Source organism: Tachyglossus aculeatus, chromosome 11 (assembly GCF_015852505.1).
Source record: "Tachyglossus aculeatus isolate mTacAcu1 chromosome 11, mTacAcu1.pri, whole genome shotgun sequence".
Lineage (NCBI taxonomy): Eukaryota > Metazoa > Chordata > Mammalia > Monotremata > Tachyglossidae > Tachyglossus > Tachyglossus aculeatus.
Window position 1 is genome coordinate 57721454 of NC_052076.1, and position 16204 is coordinate 57737657.

The 16204-nt window shown below is 46.0% G+C and overlaps 1 protein-coding gene across 1 annotated transcript in view; it reads left to right on the forward strand.

The window, feature by feature from the left end:
* The window catches only part of LOC119934310 (liver carboxylesterase 1-like), a 28768-nt gene extending 19993 nt beyond the window's left edge, over window positions 1–8775 (forward strand). Inside the window, exons 9-14 of the mRNA XM_038753763.1 lie at window positions 594–734; window positions 2255–2335; window positions 3414–3561; window positions 6796–6927; window positions 7992–8064; window positions 8177–8775. Of these exons, the coding sequence (XP_038609691.1) occupies window positions 594–734; window positions 2255–2335; window positions 3414–3561; window positions 6796–6927; window positions 7992–8064; window positions 8177–8354 (753 nt within the window). The 3' untranslated portion in view covers window positions 8355–8775. The remainder of the gene's footprint in view (window positions 1–593; window positions 735–2254; window positions 2336–3413; window positions 3562–6795; window positions 6928–7991; window positions 8065–8176) is intronic.
* The last annotated feature ends 7429 nt before the right edge of the window (window positions 8776–16204 follow it).

Genomic DNA, 16204 nt, shown 5'->3' on the forward strand with positions numbered 1-16204 from the left:
GAGTGAACCCAGGGGCGGAGATTGTTTGATGCCCTGCAGAAACTGTGTGGGGAAAAAAGACTTGAGAGATCTCAGACTGACCAGGGAAATGCGTCCATTCAGCAGCCTAAAAAAACTTCCATGCCATGTCTCCATCACCTTCCTCTTTCCAGGGAATCCTAGGATTGTGTCAGTATTTGGCAATAAGTGAGCACCAATTGAGTAGCTGAATAAGTCGTGTGTCTACCCCAGCGCTTAGAACAGTGCTTGACACGTAGTAAGCCCTTAACAAATACCATAATAATAGTAATAATACTAACACTAATATGCCGAAGGAGTGCCTGAATCGGTGTCTTTGTGCTCGCATATGTAACTCTGAATCCATGTGTGTCTGAGTGGCTTGCCAATATCAAATAAAAACTGCTGACTGACCTTAAAGTCTCCTTCCCCTTGGATGGAAAGAAGGGAAGGGTCATTAAGCACTAGAGCCATTCCCCAGTCTTGGCCCGAAATCTTGCAGTTTCTGTCTCGGGGGTTGGGGCAGGGGTGGAGGTAGGGGTGGGAGTGGGAGGCATGATGGATAAATAGAAAGTGACTCTGCTTTTTACCTCCAGAGCACCCTATTTGTGGCTGCAGTTGTGGATGGAGTATTTTTCCCCAAGACTCCTGAAGAGCTACTGGCTGAAAAGGAATTCACTCCTGTTCCCTACATCATCGGACTAAATAATCATGAATTTGGCTGGATACTTCCAGTTGTGAGAGAATTTTGATTTCTTATGTTTAATAGAGTGTTCTGCCCCCAGTAAGTGAGCAAAAAATCCCACTGAAGCTGTGTGGGCTTCTTATCCATTAATAATAATAACAATTATTATTATTATTATGGTATTTCTTAAGCGCTTACTATGTGCGAGGCACTGTACTAAGTGCTAGGGTTGATACAAGGTAATCAGGTTGGACACAGTCCCTGTCTCACATGGGGCTCACAATCTTAACCCCCATTTTACAGGTGAGGTAATAATAATAATGGCATTTATTAACCGCTTACTATGTGCAAAGCACTGTTCTAAGCGCTGGGGGAGGATACAAGGTGATCAGGTTGTCCCATGTAGGGCTCACAATCTTCATCCCCATTTTACAGATGAGGGAACTGAGGCCCAGAGAAGTGAAGTGACTTGCCCAAAGTCACACAGCTGACAAGTGGTGGAGCTGGGATTTGAACCCATGACCTCTGACTCCAAAGCCCGGGCTCTTCCCACTGAGCCATGCTGCTTCTCTAACTGAGGCACAGAAAAATGAAGTGACTTGCCCACGCTCACAGAGCTGACAAGTGGTGGAGCCAGATTATAACAAAGATTCATTCATTCACTCAATCGTATTTATTGAGCACTTACTGTATGCAGAGCACTGTACTAAGCGCTTGGCCTGTGCTCTATCCATTAGGCCAGGCTCCTGCTCTGTTAGGCTGTAAGCTTGCTGTGGGCAGGGAACGTGTCTCCCAACTCCATTGTACTCTCCCAAGAATTTAGTACAGTGCCCTGCAATCAATCAATCAATGGTATTTACTGAGCACTTCCTATGTGCAGAGCACTGAACTAAGCTCTTGGAAGAGTACAATACAATAGAATTAGCAGCTACATTCCCTACCCATCACGAGCTTACAGTCCAGAGGGGGAGACAGATACTAATATGAATCAAGAATTTATAATATATAATTAAAAGATGTACTCAAGTGCTGTGGGGTTAGGGTTGGGGTGAATATCAACTGTCTCTACACAGTAAGTACTCAATAAATACCACTGATTGATTGTTTGATCAATTAGAAACTTTTCCCCAGATGACTAAATCTGTGTAAGCCCTCTAGTCTGTAAACTCCTTGTGGGCAGGGAATGTATCTATTTATGGTTATTTTGAACTCTCCCAAGCGCTTAGTACAGTGCTCTGCACACAGTAAGGGCTCAATAAATACAACTGAATGAATGAATGAATGGTGTCCAGCCAGTGATGATCCTCCCTCTCCTGTTTTGCCTGTGTAAACCCGAGACCTTAACAGCTTTTAAACCAATTTCATTATAGTCTTGGGAACACTGTTGTTTTCACGATCTGTCAGCTTTCACTGTCCTGCCGGGAATTTTTTTAGAGTCCAGATTAACCTAATTTATTAGAAAATCTTGTTCCGTCATGTAAGATGAAGGAAAAAAAATACCATCCTAATTCTAGGTGTTAGTATGTTATTTTTGGTTTCTAATTTTTTTTTCCATTTCATTTTTCTCTCCAGCTGATGCAGTATCCTCTCCATGAGGACCAGCTAGACAAAGACACAGTAGCCTCATTACTGTGGAGTTCGTTCCCCGTCACGGTGAGGATGTGGTTCTGATCCGGTCTCATACAGTGCTAAGCCACCTCTCCAGGGAGAATACTAATTATGGTATTTGTTAAGCACTTCCTATGTGCCAGGCACTGTACTAAATGCCGGAGTGGATACAAATAGAGTTGGACACAGTCTCTGTCCCAAGTGGGGCTCACAGTCTCAATCCCCATTTGGCAGATAAGCTAACTGAGGCACAGTGAAGTGAACTAACTTGCCCAAGGTCACACAGCAGACAAGTTGCACAGCCGGGTTTAGATCCCATGACCTTCTGACTCCCAGCCCTGTCTCTATCCACTACATCAAATCTTTTTTCTCTCCGTGTTATCAAACTAGCTATGAGCCGAAAGCGCCCTTATTTCCTCCAGACCCAAATCAGTACCCGCTCCACTGCCCTGAATTGGGAGGGTTTAAAACTGCAACATTCATTAAATGTGGAGCGAGGGCAGGTAAAAGAAACCGACAGGCACTGAGAAATGGAAAGAAACAGAAAGAAGTGCATGAGCTAAGAAACAGGTATAGTCAAGAGCAACAAGCACACATACTCAACCAGGCAGATGATTCATTGTGCATCCAAACACAGTAGTGGAAGAGAAAGAAAGAAGAGAAACTGCAGCTGACGTAGTAGCCCCCGCGTGCCGGCAGGAAGCCAGCGACTGCTTCGGTGCCTGCTTTTGTCTTCTTCCACAGCTGCCCTACTCCACGGCATGCTTGTGACTTCCAGCCACCTCTCAGGTGGTGAGACCGGGAAGCAAACTTTGTGATGGTCCTCCCTAATGCAGGTCAGCTGGTCACTGTGATGGCAGAAGGTTTGAAAGAAATGCAGACATTTAGAAGCTGTGGGACCGCTTCCAGCCATGGAGAGAGGACAGATTTTCATGAGAAATCTTTAATGGGAGATTTCTCTTTGAGAAATACTGAAAGTTCTTTTTTGCTAGAGAATGGACTTCCTCTATAGAACTCTTATCGAAGGACATAGCTAGAAATTGATACTAAATATGGAAAGGGAGAAGCACTCTATCCTCTGTTGTTCATTTTCCCGGAATGGCTTCTTCCCTGATGAAACCAGAACATCTCTAAGGACCGTGTGCCTGCTGTAGTTGATGAATATCTTGGAGTCCCAGATGACCCTGCCAGAAATAAACTCCTGTTCCTCGAGATGATGGGTGACCTGATATTCGGAATCCCGTCTATTCGAACAGCCCGGTTCTACAGAGGTGAGCTCCTGGCAAACATTTGGGAGAAGAACGGGTGCAAACTCGGGCCAAACCTAGCTCTTCCACTTAAGAAAGAGGCAAAGCTGAGTTCTTTTATTTGATCTTCATAATGAGGGTGTTACCTTCAGACTGAACATCAAACTGAGCATCAGTTTAAGCGCAGTCAGGCTTGTGATCTCCTCCAGATCTCTGTTCAGTTTTCAGTCTCATGTATCTGGAGTTCTAAGGAAAGATAACTTTATTCCTGCTCCTTAAATGTGAACTTTTCCTTTTGAGTGCAAGGTCACACTTGAGGAGTGGAAGAGGCTTCTAGGGAGTGTGGCTGCTAAGGCCAAAGTCCTTCCTTCCGTGCCCCCGTGAGAGTGCAAAAAGATCCCAAGAGGGAAAAGAGAAGCCCCAGGCTGTTTATTGAATATTTACTGTGTGCAGAGCACTGTACTAAGTGCTTGGAAGAGAACAGTATAACAGAGTTGATAGACATGTTCCCTGTCCAAAATGAGTTTATAATCTAGAGCAGAAGCGGACATTAATATAAATACGTTACAGATATGTACATAAATGCTGTGGGGCTGAGGGTGGGATGAATTATGAATAGTAAAAACAATTGAGGTATTCTTTAGACTGTGAGCTCCTTGTGGGCAGGGAATGTGTCTGATGTTATACTGTACTCTCCCAAGTGCTTAGTCCAGTGCTTGGCACAGAGTAAGTGCTCAATAAATAGGATTATTAATAACAATAATAATAATGGTATTTAATAATAATGGCATTTATAAAGTGCTTACTATGTGCAAAGCACTGTTCTAAGCGCTAAGCTCTTACTATGTGCCAGGCACTGAACTAAGCACTGGGGTGGATACGAGCAAATTGGGTTGGACACAGTCCCTGTCCCACGTGGGGCTCACAGTCTCAATCCCCATTTTACAGATTAGATCCCCCTTTTACAGATGGGATCGATGAGCAAAGATCCAAGTGCAAGGGCAGTGCAAAAAGGAAAGGGAATGGGGGAAATGAGGGCTTAGTTGGGGAAGGCCTCTTGGAGGAGTTGTGATTTTAATAAGGCTTGGAAGGTGGGGAGAGTGATGGTCTTTCCGATATGAAAGGGGAGGGAGACCAGAGACAGGATGTGGGCCAGAGGTTGGCAGCAAGGTAGATGAGATTGAGGTACGGTGACTAGGTTGGCGTTAGAGGAGCGAAGTGAACATGGTGGGTGATAGTAGGAAATCAGAGTGGTAAGCTAGCACGGGACAAGGTGATTGAGTGCTTTAAAGTAGTTGGTAAGGCCTTTCTGTTTGATGCAGAGGTGGATGGGCAGCCACTGGAAGTTTTTGAGAAGTGAGGAAACATGGACTGATGCGGTTTTTTTAGAAAATGATCTGGGCAGCAGAGTGAAATATGGATAAGTAATGCTTAGAAAGACTCTTCCTGGGCTGGAGCACAGTAGGGGTACAAGGATCCCTGCATGGGTGAGAGGAGTCTAGCTAACCACTCAGGCCAGGCTCGAGGTGAGAGGAGTCCAGTCAAGCTCTCTGGCCAGGCTGAGGGTAAGAGGAGCTCAGGTTCACTACGGAGCCCCTGCCACATTGTAAGGCAGGGCCAGGGACCTGCGACAAACCCTCATGGGGAACAGCTAGAAAAACAGAGCTGCCTCGGTGTCATTCAAGCTCTCATCCTATCCCGTCTGGACTACTGCACCAGCCTTCTCTCTGATCTCCCATCCTCGTGTCTCTCTCCACTTCAATCCATACTTCATGCTGCTGCCCGGATTATCTTTGTCCAGAAACGCTCTGGGCATATTACTCCCCTCCTCAAAAATCTCCAGTGGCTACCAATCAATCTGCGCATCAGGCAGAAACTCCTCACCCTGGGCTTCAAGGCTGTCCATCACCTCGCCCCCTCCTACCTCACCTCCCTTCTCTCCTTCTACAGCCCAGCCCGCACCCTCCGCTCCTCTGCTGCTAATCTCCTCACCGTACCTCGTTCTTGCCTGTCCCGCCATCGACCCTCGGCCCACGTCATCCCCCGGGCCTGGAATGCCCTCCCTCTGCCCATCCGCCAAGCTAGCTCTCTTCCTCCCTTCAAGGCCCTACTGAGAGCTCACCTCCTCCAGGAGGTCTTCCCAGACTGAGCCCCTTCCTTCCTCTCCCCCTCGTCCCCCTCTCCATCCCCCCCATCTTACCTCCTTCCCTTCCCCACAGCACCTGTATATATGTTTATATGTTTGTACATATTTATTACTCTATTTATTTATTTTACTTGTACATATCTATTCTATTTTATTTTGTTAGTATGTTTGGTTTTGTTCTCTGTCTCCCCCTTTTAGACTGTGAGCCCACTGTTGGGTAGGGACTGTCTCTATATGTTGCCAATTTGTACTTCCCAAGTGCTTAGTCCAGTGCTCTGCACACAGTAAGTGCTCAATAAATACAATTGATGATAATGATGATGATGTATCCACCTCCAGGCACCTGCGAGATGATGCCAAGAGATGAGCCAGTTAACCACAGGTCTGGGTCTGCCCCTCAAAACGAGGGGTCAGTCCTGAAGGCTTCAGTTCCATGGCACTGACCACAGAGGAGAGTTGACCCTCATCCCCTCACTCCCCTCCATGGAATGGTGTGGTAACACCAGCCCCATTCCCCAGGTCTGGATATCTGTTCCCAAAACTCTGCTCCCCTTTCATTAGAGAAGCAGCATGGCTCAGTGCAAAGAGCCCGGGCTTTGGAGTCAGAGGTCATGGGTTCAAATCCCAGCTCCACCAGTTGTCAGCTGTGTGACTTTGGGCAAGTCACTTAACTTCTCTGGGCCTCAGTTACCTCGTCTGTAAAATGGGGATTAAGACTGTGAGCCCCCCGTGGGACAACCTGATCACCTTGTAAACTCCCCAGTGCTTAGAACAGTGCTTTGCACATAGTAAGCGCTTAATAAATCAATCAATCAATCAATCGTATTTATTGAGCACTTACTGTGTGCAGAGCACTGTACTAAGCACTTGGGAAGTACAAGCTGGCAACATATAGAGACAGTCCCTACCCAACAGTGGGCTCACAGTCTAGAAGGGGGAGACAGAGAACAAAACCAAACATACTAACAAAATAAAATAGGTACAAGTAAAATAAATAAATAAATAAATAGAGTAATAAATATGTACAAACATATAATGCCATCATTATTATTACTGAGGGCAGTGGGATGCGTTGAGGAGCCTGAATTCATCTCCGTCGTCTTTACCGGCAGCTTCCGGCGCCCCTACCTACATGTACGAATATCAGCATCGGTCCAGTTCACCTACGGGACTTAAGCCAGATTACGTCCAGGCTGACCATGGGGAAGAGGTGAAGTTTGTCTTCGGTGACCTGTTTTTAAAAGGTGAGGTACCCTAGCCGCGGAATCCTGGTGAAACTGCCCCCCTTTGTGCCCTCAGACTCACCCAACGCAATCCCGCACAAACCGAACACGACGGAGGAACTCGAGCAAAGGAATGCTTTTAGTCGAATGCAGGGTCTCATTCGTCAAAAACACCCCTGTCCCTGTCGGCAGCAAATAATGCAAATGTCCCATTGGCCAATTTCAGAGATATCCCTAAATAGCCAGATCACGTTATTAGGCTTGAATCAACTTTGCTGTCTGTGACTTCTTTCTTTCATTCATTCAATCGTATTTATTGAGCGCTTACTGTATGCAGAGCACTGTACTAAGCGCTTACTTTCTTAGCATAAGCGCTTTCTTACTCTCCTGTTCGTTCACCTCCTCTATCGATAATTCTCACCACCCTCTTTCCTTTCTGTCTTAGTAACGATAGGTCAGACCTAGCCACGGATCCTATAAAAATGTTCCTATAGACCTTCCCTGTCGCCTTATCCTATTCCTCCTATGTCAACTCGAATTGTACTTTCCAAGCGCTCAGTACAGTTCTCTGCACACAGTAAGTGCTCAATAAATATGATTGAATGAATGAATGAACTCGGCCCCCAGAAACGCATTATAGTTTCTACCCGCTCTCACAACCTGGGATCAGAACTGGTGAGTCTCGAGTGCCGTTGTAGAGTCAGTAAAGAAGTGGCAAACTCCCTGACCAAGGAGTAGAGCAGCTGGTAACAAAACAAAGTCTGCCTTTTGAGTCAGTCTACAACTCTGCTGGCACATTATTCTGTAGCTCTGCCCCATTTCCAGGGCTTCTCCTCCAGTTGAGGGTACCTAGAATGAAGAGTAAGGTCCATCTATATCTCCAGAATTAAAAATGAGGAACTTTGGTTCCTCAAAAGCCAGGCCTGAATGGAAAGAGCGTGTGTTGGGTAGAGAAATCTCATTCTAGGGCTGAATTGGAATGGAGCACCTGAAGATTAAGTTCCCATTTCCCCTGACCCTCTCCCCTGCCCAATTGAGAAGAGTCGATCCAGGAATAGTGTCAGATTTCCTGGTCTCATCCTCAGGTGGTGCCTCAGAGGAGGAGAAAAAACTCAGCAGGACCATGATGAAATATTGGGCCAACTTTGCTCGGAATGGGTAAGGCTGGGGGCGGACGGGAAGCCCCGGAGTATCGTGGCGTGAGCCTCCGTCAGACTTCCTGACAGCTCCATGATTAACTGGTGATTTCTCCTCTCAACTCTGTATCCAGAAACCCCAACGGGGAAGGGCTGGTGACCTGGCCTGCCTATAGCCAGAGAGAAGAGTACCTGCAGATTGGACTCACCCAGAAGGTGGGAGAGAAACTGAAGGATGAGCGAGTGGCGTCCTGGACCGAGATCATGAGGGAGAACCCCTCAGGGGAGAAGAAAAGGCACACTGAGTTATAAGCTGACCAGGTCATGAGGTCAGTCAGAGCCCAGTTTGAAATGAATTAAAAGTCTATTTGTAATATCCTGGTATGGGTTGAACACCAAATTCTGAAATGATCTTAGATCGAGGTTCTGAATCCCAAGATGGCAACTACAATCCTGTCCATTAGCCATTCAGTGAGAGTTGATCTGCCAAGAGCGTACGGCCACGGTACCTTCGGACATTTCAAGAGACGTGGAGCTCCGAAACAGAAGCTTCGTTAATTGTTCAGGGAGAGAAAAGGGGGAAAGTTAGATCATTCAATCAATAGTATTTGTTGAGAGCTTATTGTGTGCACTGTTTTAAGCACTTGGGAAACTACAATGCAAGAGATATAGAACTAAATTCTTACAGTTGATTAATTATAAAAATCACAATAAAAGTACCAACTTCCATTAACCGATGAGCAATTTCCTTATTTATACAAGGAGGGTAGACATCAGGTCTCTGGGGCCCAAGGCTGGATATGAAAAGTCACCTCTCCTCCTGAACGCAATAGCTCCTTCCCGCTGGCTCAGGATTCTGGGAAACGTGGCTTCTGGTCTTTGGGAAATGTAAATCCTAAGCAAAATAAACTCCTTACTTCCCCTTCACTCCTTTGATCTTGATTCCCCCCCCCCCCCCCTTAATAATGGAGAACTAAGTTTGTCAACACTCCTCATCTTGTGAGCCCACCAAGGGTAAAGGGTCACACACTTATATGTGTCCATCTTCTCGGTCACAGCAGTCATGCTTGGCCCCCCAATAAATCAATTGTATTTGTTGAGTGCTTACAGCATGCGGAGAACTGAACTAAGTACTTGGGAGAGCACAATATAATAGAGTTAGATGTGATCCCTGGCCCTAAAGAGCTTAGAGTGGAGGAGGAGACAGGCATTAAAATAATTACAGAGAGGGGAAGCGGCAGGGTATAAGGATATGTACAACGGTGCTGTGGGGCTGAGGGGTGGGGCAAGTATCAAAGTGCTTAAGAGGAACAGACCCAAGCGCATAGGTGACACAGAAGGGAGGGTGAATAGAGTAAGGAAATCTCCATGGGGCCAGCCTGGAGATGTGATCTCTCCGAGAGCCTGATCGGCAAGAAAAGCACCTTTATTTTGATACCAGCAGCTCTACCCTTGGTCAGGGAATGTGCTGTTTCTATATTGATACCTCACTGCCCCACTAACCTCGCCAGGTCTGATCCAAAGTGGTAGGGGCATGGATAAACTGTAATGTGTTTCCGTGTAGTGAGACAGTATATACTGCCAATTCGATAACCAGCGATTCAGAGAATGTGGACCGAAGGGTCTGTTCTTTCTGCCAATCAGCCAGAACAGGGTGGTAGTGTCCTGGGAGTCCTCTGCTTGGCAAGTCTGTGTCTCCCTCAGTTCCGTTTGAGCGTGTCTTAACTACCATTACATTTAAGGCTATCTGACATGGGCGGCTATGATCCTAGCAAAGAAGCATGAAGAAGAAGAGACTTACCTTTCTGTAATAATAATCTCAGGTGCAGATCAGTAGTCCTTCGTCACCAAGGCAAATCCCAATATTGAGGAAGCAGGGCCAATCAGGCAGTTTTCTAAAGGACAATTGGGTTTTCGGTGTCTGGTTTGGACAGAGCATCGGATGCCCTCACAATGGATATTGTTCTTTTCAGTGCCAGCTTCCCCCTTCCTTGGCACCTGCTGCTGAACCCGAGTGTGGTATGTGGGACACAGAATTTCAAAAATGCCTGGTCAGATAAGACGAAACCTGTCTTTGGAGTACAATCCAAATAACAAAAACATCTGCAAACACCACTGTGTATAAATACCAGAGTAGGCAGGGCCTGCGATGAACTGAGAACAGAAGATATTATAGGGGGAGGGCAGTCAAAACTGTGGGAGCTAGAAGAAAAAAGTTCCCTGTGTGCTCTATCATGATGTCCCAGTTTTACTTCAAGTATCAAAAGGGTCAGCCAGGGTTTGGAGTCTTGTCTATAATAATAATAAGAGCAATAATAATAGTATGGTATTTGTTATATGCTTAGTATCTGTTGAGCACTGTTCTAAGTTCTGAGGTAGATACAACTTGACTGGATCACCCAATCTGTAAGACTGCTAGTCCTACGTGGGACAGGGACTGTATCCAACCTGATTATGTAGTATCTACCCCAGGACTTAGTACAGTGCCTGGCACATAATAAGCACTTAGCAAATAATGAAAAAAAGTCAGCCAAAATCCATTCTTTCATTCAATCGTATTTATTGAGCGCTTACTGTGTGCAGAGCACTGTACTAAGCGCTTGGGAAGTACAAGTTGGCAACATATAGAGACGGTCCCTACCCAACAGCGGGCTCACAGTCTAGAAGGGGGGAGACAGACAACAAAACAAAACATATTAAAAAAATAAATAGAATAGTAAATATGTACAAGTAAAATAAATAGAGTAATAAATATGTACAAACATATATACAGGTGTTGTGGGGAGGGGAAGGAGGTAGGGCAGAGGGGATGGGGAGGGGGAGGAGGGGGGGAGGAAGGAGGGGGCTCAGTCTGGGAAGGCCTCCTGGAGGAGGTGAGCTCTCAGTAGGGCTTTGAAGGGAGGAAGAGAGCTAGCTTGGCAGATGTGCGGAGGGAGGGCATTCCAGAACGGGGGAGGACATGGGCCGGGGGTTGACGGCGGGACAGGTGAGAATGAGGCACGGGGAGGAGATTAGTGGCAGAGGAGTGGAGGGTGTGGGCTGGGTTGTAGAAGGAGAGAAGGGAGGTGAGGTAGGAGGGGGCGAGGTGATGGACAGCCTTGAAGCCGAGAGTGAGGAGTTTTTGCCTGATGCGTAGGTTGATTGGTAGCCACTGGAGATTTTTGAGGAGGGGAGTAACATGCCCAGAATGTTTCTGCACAAAGATGATCCGGGCAGCAGCGTGAAGTATAGATTGAAGTGGGAAGAGACAGGAGGATGGGAGATCAGAGAGGAGGTTGATGCAGTAATCCAGTCGGGATAGGATGAGAGATTGAACCAGCAGGGTAGCGGTTTGGATGGCGAGGAAAGGGCGGATCTTGGCGATGTTGCGGAGGTGAGACTGGCAGGTTTTGGTGACGGATTGGATGTGAGGGGCGAACGAGAGAGCGGAGTTGAGGATGACACCAAGGTTGCGGGCTTGTGAGATGGGAAGGATGGTAGTGCCATCAACAGTGATGGGAAAGTCAGGGAGAGGGCAGGGTTTGGGAGGGAAGATAAAGAGTTCAGTCTTGGACATATTGAGTTTTAGATGGTGGGCAGACATCCAGATGAAAATGTCTTGAAGGCAGGAGGAGACATGAGCCTGAAGGGAGGGAGAGAGCACGGGGGAAGAGATGTAGATTTGGGTGTCATCAGCATAGATAGAGATGATAGTTGAAGCCGAGGGAGCGAATGAGTTCACCAAGGGAGTGAGTGTAGATAGAGAACAGAAGGGGACCAAGAACTGACCCTTGAGGAACCCCCACAGTAAGGGGATGGGAGGGGGAGGAGGAGCCCGCCAAAGAGACTGAGAATGAACAACCGGAGAGATGAGGAGAACCAGGAGAGGACAGAGTCTGTGAAGCCAAGGTTCACAGAGTCTGTGAAGCCAAAATCCTTATCCCTTATGGGGCTTACAATCTGAGTGGGAAGGACAGGTATTGAATCCCCATATTCCAGATGAGGAAACTGAGGCACGAGAAATTAAGTGACTTGTCCAAGGTCACACAGCAGACTAGTAGGGGACCCAAGCTTAGAACCCAGGTACTCTGACATCCAGGCCTGTGCTCATTCCACTAGGCTATGCTGCTTCGTTCTTTAAGCTTTCCTGAAAGGAGAAACTCAATGAAATTTGATTAGTGTGTCATTCTGCTAGACCACACTGCCGCTTCCTTTAAGCCTTCCTGAAAGGAGAAACTTCATGAAATGTGATTAGCGTATAATGCCATTGGAACACATCCGGTAATAATAGGCAAATTGCTTCACACCACAATCTAGTCAACATTATTCTCTCACTCGGGCTATTCTTCTGCTCCAAGGTGTCAGAATCCTTGAGGGGAGTGCTAGAGGTTTGGGGTGCTAACTCCACTTCTGATTAACATTTGCAGTTACAGCAACTTCTAGGACAGATGGCTGATCGTGTCTAAGCCGTTACCAGTGCTGGAACTGTCTGCAGGTTGTAAGAGAAAGCATGCTGAGGCACACCTCCTCCAAAATGGAAGAGCGCTGCTCAACTTGCTAATTGGATCCCATTCACTGAGGCAGAAGGGAAATACAGACTTCTAGGAAGTGCAGTTCCTGGGGGTACACGCTGCCGGAATAATTGTTCCATTTCCTCATAAGTCCCTCTGCCCATCCGCCAAGCTAGCTCTCTTCCTCCCTTCAAGGCCCTACTGAGAGCTCACCTCCTCCAGGAGGCCTTCCCAGGCTGAGCCCCTTCCTTCCTCTCCCCCCTCCATCGCCCCATCTTACCTCCTTCCCTTCCCCACAGCACCTGTATATATGTATATATGTTTGTACATATGTATTACTCTATTTATTTTACTTGTACATATCTATTCTATTTATTTTAGTTTGTTAGTACGTTTGGTTTTGTTCTCTGTCTCCCCCTTTTAGACTGTGAGCCCACTGTTGGGTAGGGACTGTCTCTATATGTTGCCAATTTGTACTTCCCAAGCGCTTAGTACAGTGCTCTGCACATAGTAAGCGCTCAATAAGCGCTCGATTGATGATAAGTCCCTGTGAATTCAGTTCCTCATCCAAAAGGATCTTAAGTATCTCTACAACCAGACTTGGAAACAGTATATTTTGGGCTCCTTGGATTTTCAACTTGCGAAAGGATGCTTGAATTTCATCATCTAAATGAGAGGAGATCTGCGACCTTCTTCCTTTTTCTAAGAATCACTAAAATTATGTTCCCAAGGAAGTGGGAACCTGAGGGCTCTGAAGAGGAAAGAGCCCTCGTCCTTTCTCCTCCAGACAAGGACCTGGGTTCTAATTCCACCTCTGCCATTTGTCTGCATTGTGGCTTTAAGTCATTTCACAGCTCTGCTAATTCTGTTGTACTCTCCCAAGTGTTTAGTACAGTGCTGCGCTCGTAGTAAGCGCTCAATAAATTGGATTGATTGATTCCCTGTGCCTCAGTTACCTCGCGGAAAATAGGGATGAAAACATGGACTGCGTCCAACCTGATTAGCTTAAATCTACCCCAGCACTTAGCACAGTGCTTGGCACATAGTGAGCATTTGACAAATACCACAGAAATAAAATTGTGCAAAATGACAATGAGAGGGAAAGAGAGCAGCAGAGGAAAATGGCAGGATATATATACAGTTTGGGTGCTCTTTGGAGTCAGAGGTCGTGGGTTCAAATCCTGGCTCCGCCACTTGTCAGCTGGGTGACTTTGGGCAAGTCACTTCACTTCTCCAGGCCTCAGTTCCCTCATCTGTAAAATGGGGATGAAGACTGGGAGCCCCACGTGGGACAACCTGATTACCTTGTATCTACCCCAGCACTTAGAACAGTGCTTTGCACATAGTAAGCGCTTAACAAATACCAACATTATTATTATTATTATTGCTCTTTCTGAGTCATGACGATGAGCCAGTTTGGGGCATGAGGCGTGAGGTACTTTCAAATACAAATCAGTTCCTTTTTTGACTTCTTCCTGCCCATATCAGTGTTTTGGTGTTGGGTATATATGTATATATGTTTGTATATATTTATTACTCTATTTATTTATTTTACTTGTACATATCTGTTCTATTTATTTTATTTTGTTAGTATGTTTGGTTTTGTTCTCTGTCTCCCCCTTTTAGACTGTGAGCCCACAGTTGGGTAGGGACCGTCTCTATATGTTGCCAATTTGTACTTCCCAAGCGCTTAGTCCAGTGCTCTGCACACAGTAAGCGCTCAATAAATACAATTGATGATGATGATGATAGTAGTAGGAATAGTACTTAATAAACGCTTAAAGTACCTCGAGCTCACTATCATGCTGGTGTCCCTCCTCCCACATCCTTAATCCTTGGATTAAGAACACTTGAGAAATACCATCGGTTGATGGATTCGCTGATCAAAATCATTTGTCTAGTGCCATATAATAATAATAATAATAATGATGATGATGGCATTTATTAAGCGCTTACTATGTGTAAAGCACTGTTCTAAGCGCTGGGGAGGTTACAAGGTGATCAGGTTGTCCCATGTGGGGCTCACGGTCTTCATCCCCATTTTACAGATGAGGGAACTGAGGCCCAGAAGCACTTACTATGTGCAAAGCACTGTTCTAAGCACTGAGGAGGTTACAAGGTGATCAGGTTGTCCCACGTGGGGCTCACAGTCTTAATCCCCATTTTACAGATGAGGCAACTGAGGGCCAGAGAAGTGAAGAGACTTGCCCAAAGTCACCCAGCTGACAATTGGCGGAGCCGGGATTCGAACCCATGACCTCTGACTCCAAAGCCTGGGCTCTTTCCACTGAGCCACGCTGCTTCTCTGTACCATATGTCCTGAATGAAGCTAGAAACAGGGCAGTCTAGTGGAGAGAGCACAGGCCTGGAAGTTGGAATGACATGGATTCTAATCCCAGGTCTGCCACTCTAATAATAATAATGATAATAATAATAATAATAATAATAATAATAATAATAATAATAATGGTATTTGTTAAGCGCTTACTATGTGCTGAGCACTATTCTAAGCGCCGTGGTATCATCATCATCATCAATCGTATTTATTGAGCGCTTACTGTGTGCAGAGCACTGTACTAAGCGCTTGGGAAGTACAAATTGGCAACATAGAGAGACAGTCCCTACCCAACAGTGGGCTCACAGTCTAAAAGGGGGAGACAGAGAACAAAACCAAACATACTAACAAAATAAAATAAATAGAATAATGTACAAGTAAAAGAAATAAATAAATAGAGTAATAAATATGTGCAAACATATATACATATATACAGGTGCTGTGGGGAAGGGAAGGGGGTAAGATGGGGGGGATGGAGGGGGGAGGAGGGGGAGAGGAAGGAAGGGGCTCAGTCTGGGAAGGCCTCCTGGAGGAGGTGAGCTCTCAGTAGGGCCTTGAAGGGAGGAAGATACAAGGTAAGGAGGTTGTCCCTCATGGGGCTCACAGTGTTAATCCCCATTTCACAGATGAGGTAACTGAGGCACAGAGAAGTCAAGTGACTTGCCCAAAGTCACACAGCTGACAAGGGGCAGAGACAGGAGGAGGCTCAACAACCTCCAACCCCCAAGCCCGGGCTCTTTCCACCGAGCCACGCTGTGCTGCTTGTCAGCTGTGTGACCTTGGCCAAGTCGCTTCACTTCTCTGTGCCCCAGTGACCTCATCTGTAAAATGGGGATTAAGACTGCGAGCTCCACGTGGGACATGGATAGAATCCAACCTGATTAGCTTAGATCTACCGCAGTGCTTAATCATCATCATCAATCGTATTTATTGAGCGCTTACTATGTGCAGAGCACTGTACTAAGCGCTTGGGAAGTCCAAGTTGGCAACATATAGAGACAGTCCCTACCCAACAGTGGGCTCACAGTCTAAAAGGGGGAGACAGAGAACAAAACCAAACATACTCACAAACTAAAATAAATAGAATAGATCTGTACAAGTAAAATAAATAAATAAATAAATAGAGTAACAAATATGTACAAACATATATCATCATCATCATCATCATCAATCGTATTTATTGAGCGCTTACTATGTGCAGAGCACTGTACTAAGCGCTTGGGAAGTCCAAATTGGCAACATATAGAGACAGTCCCTACCCAACAGCGGGCTCACAGTCTAAAAGGGGGAGACAGAGAACAAAACCAAACATACTAACAAACTAAAATAAATAGAAT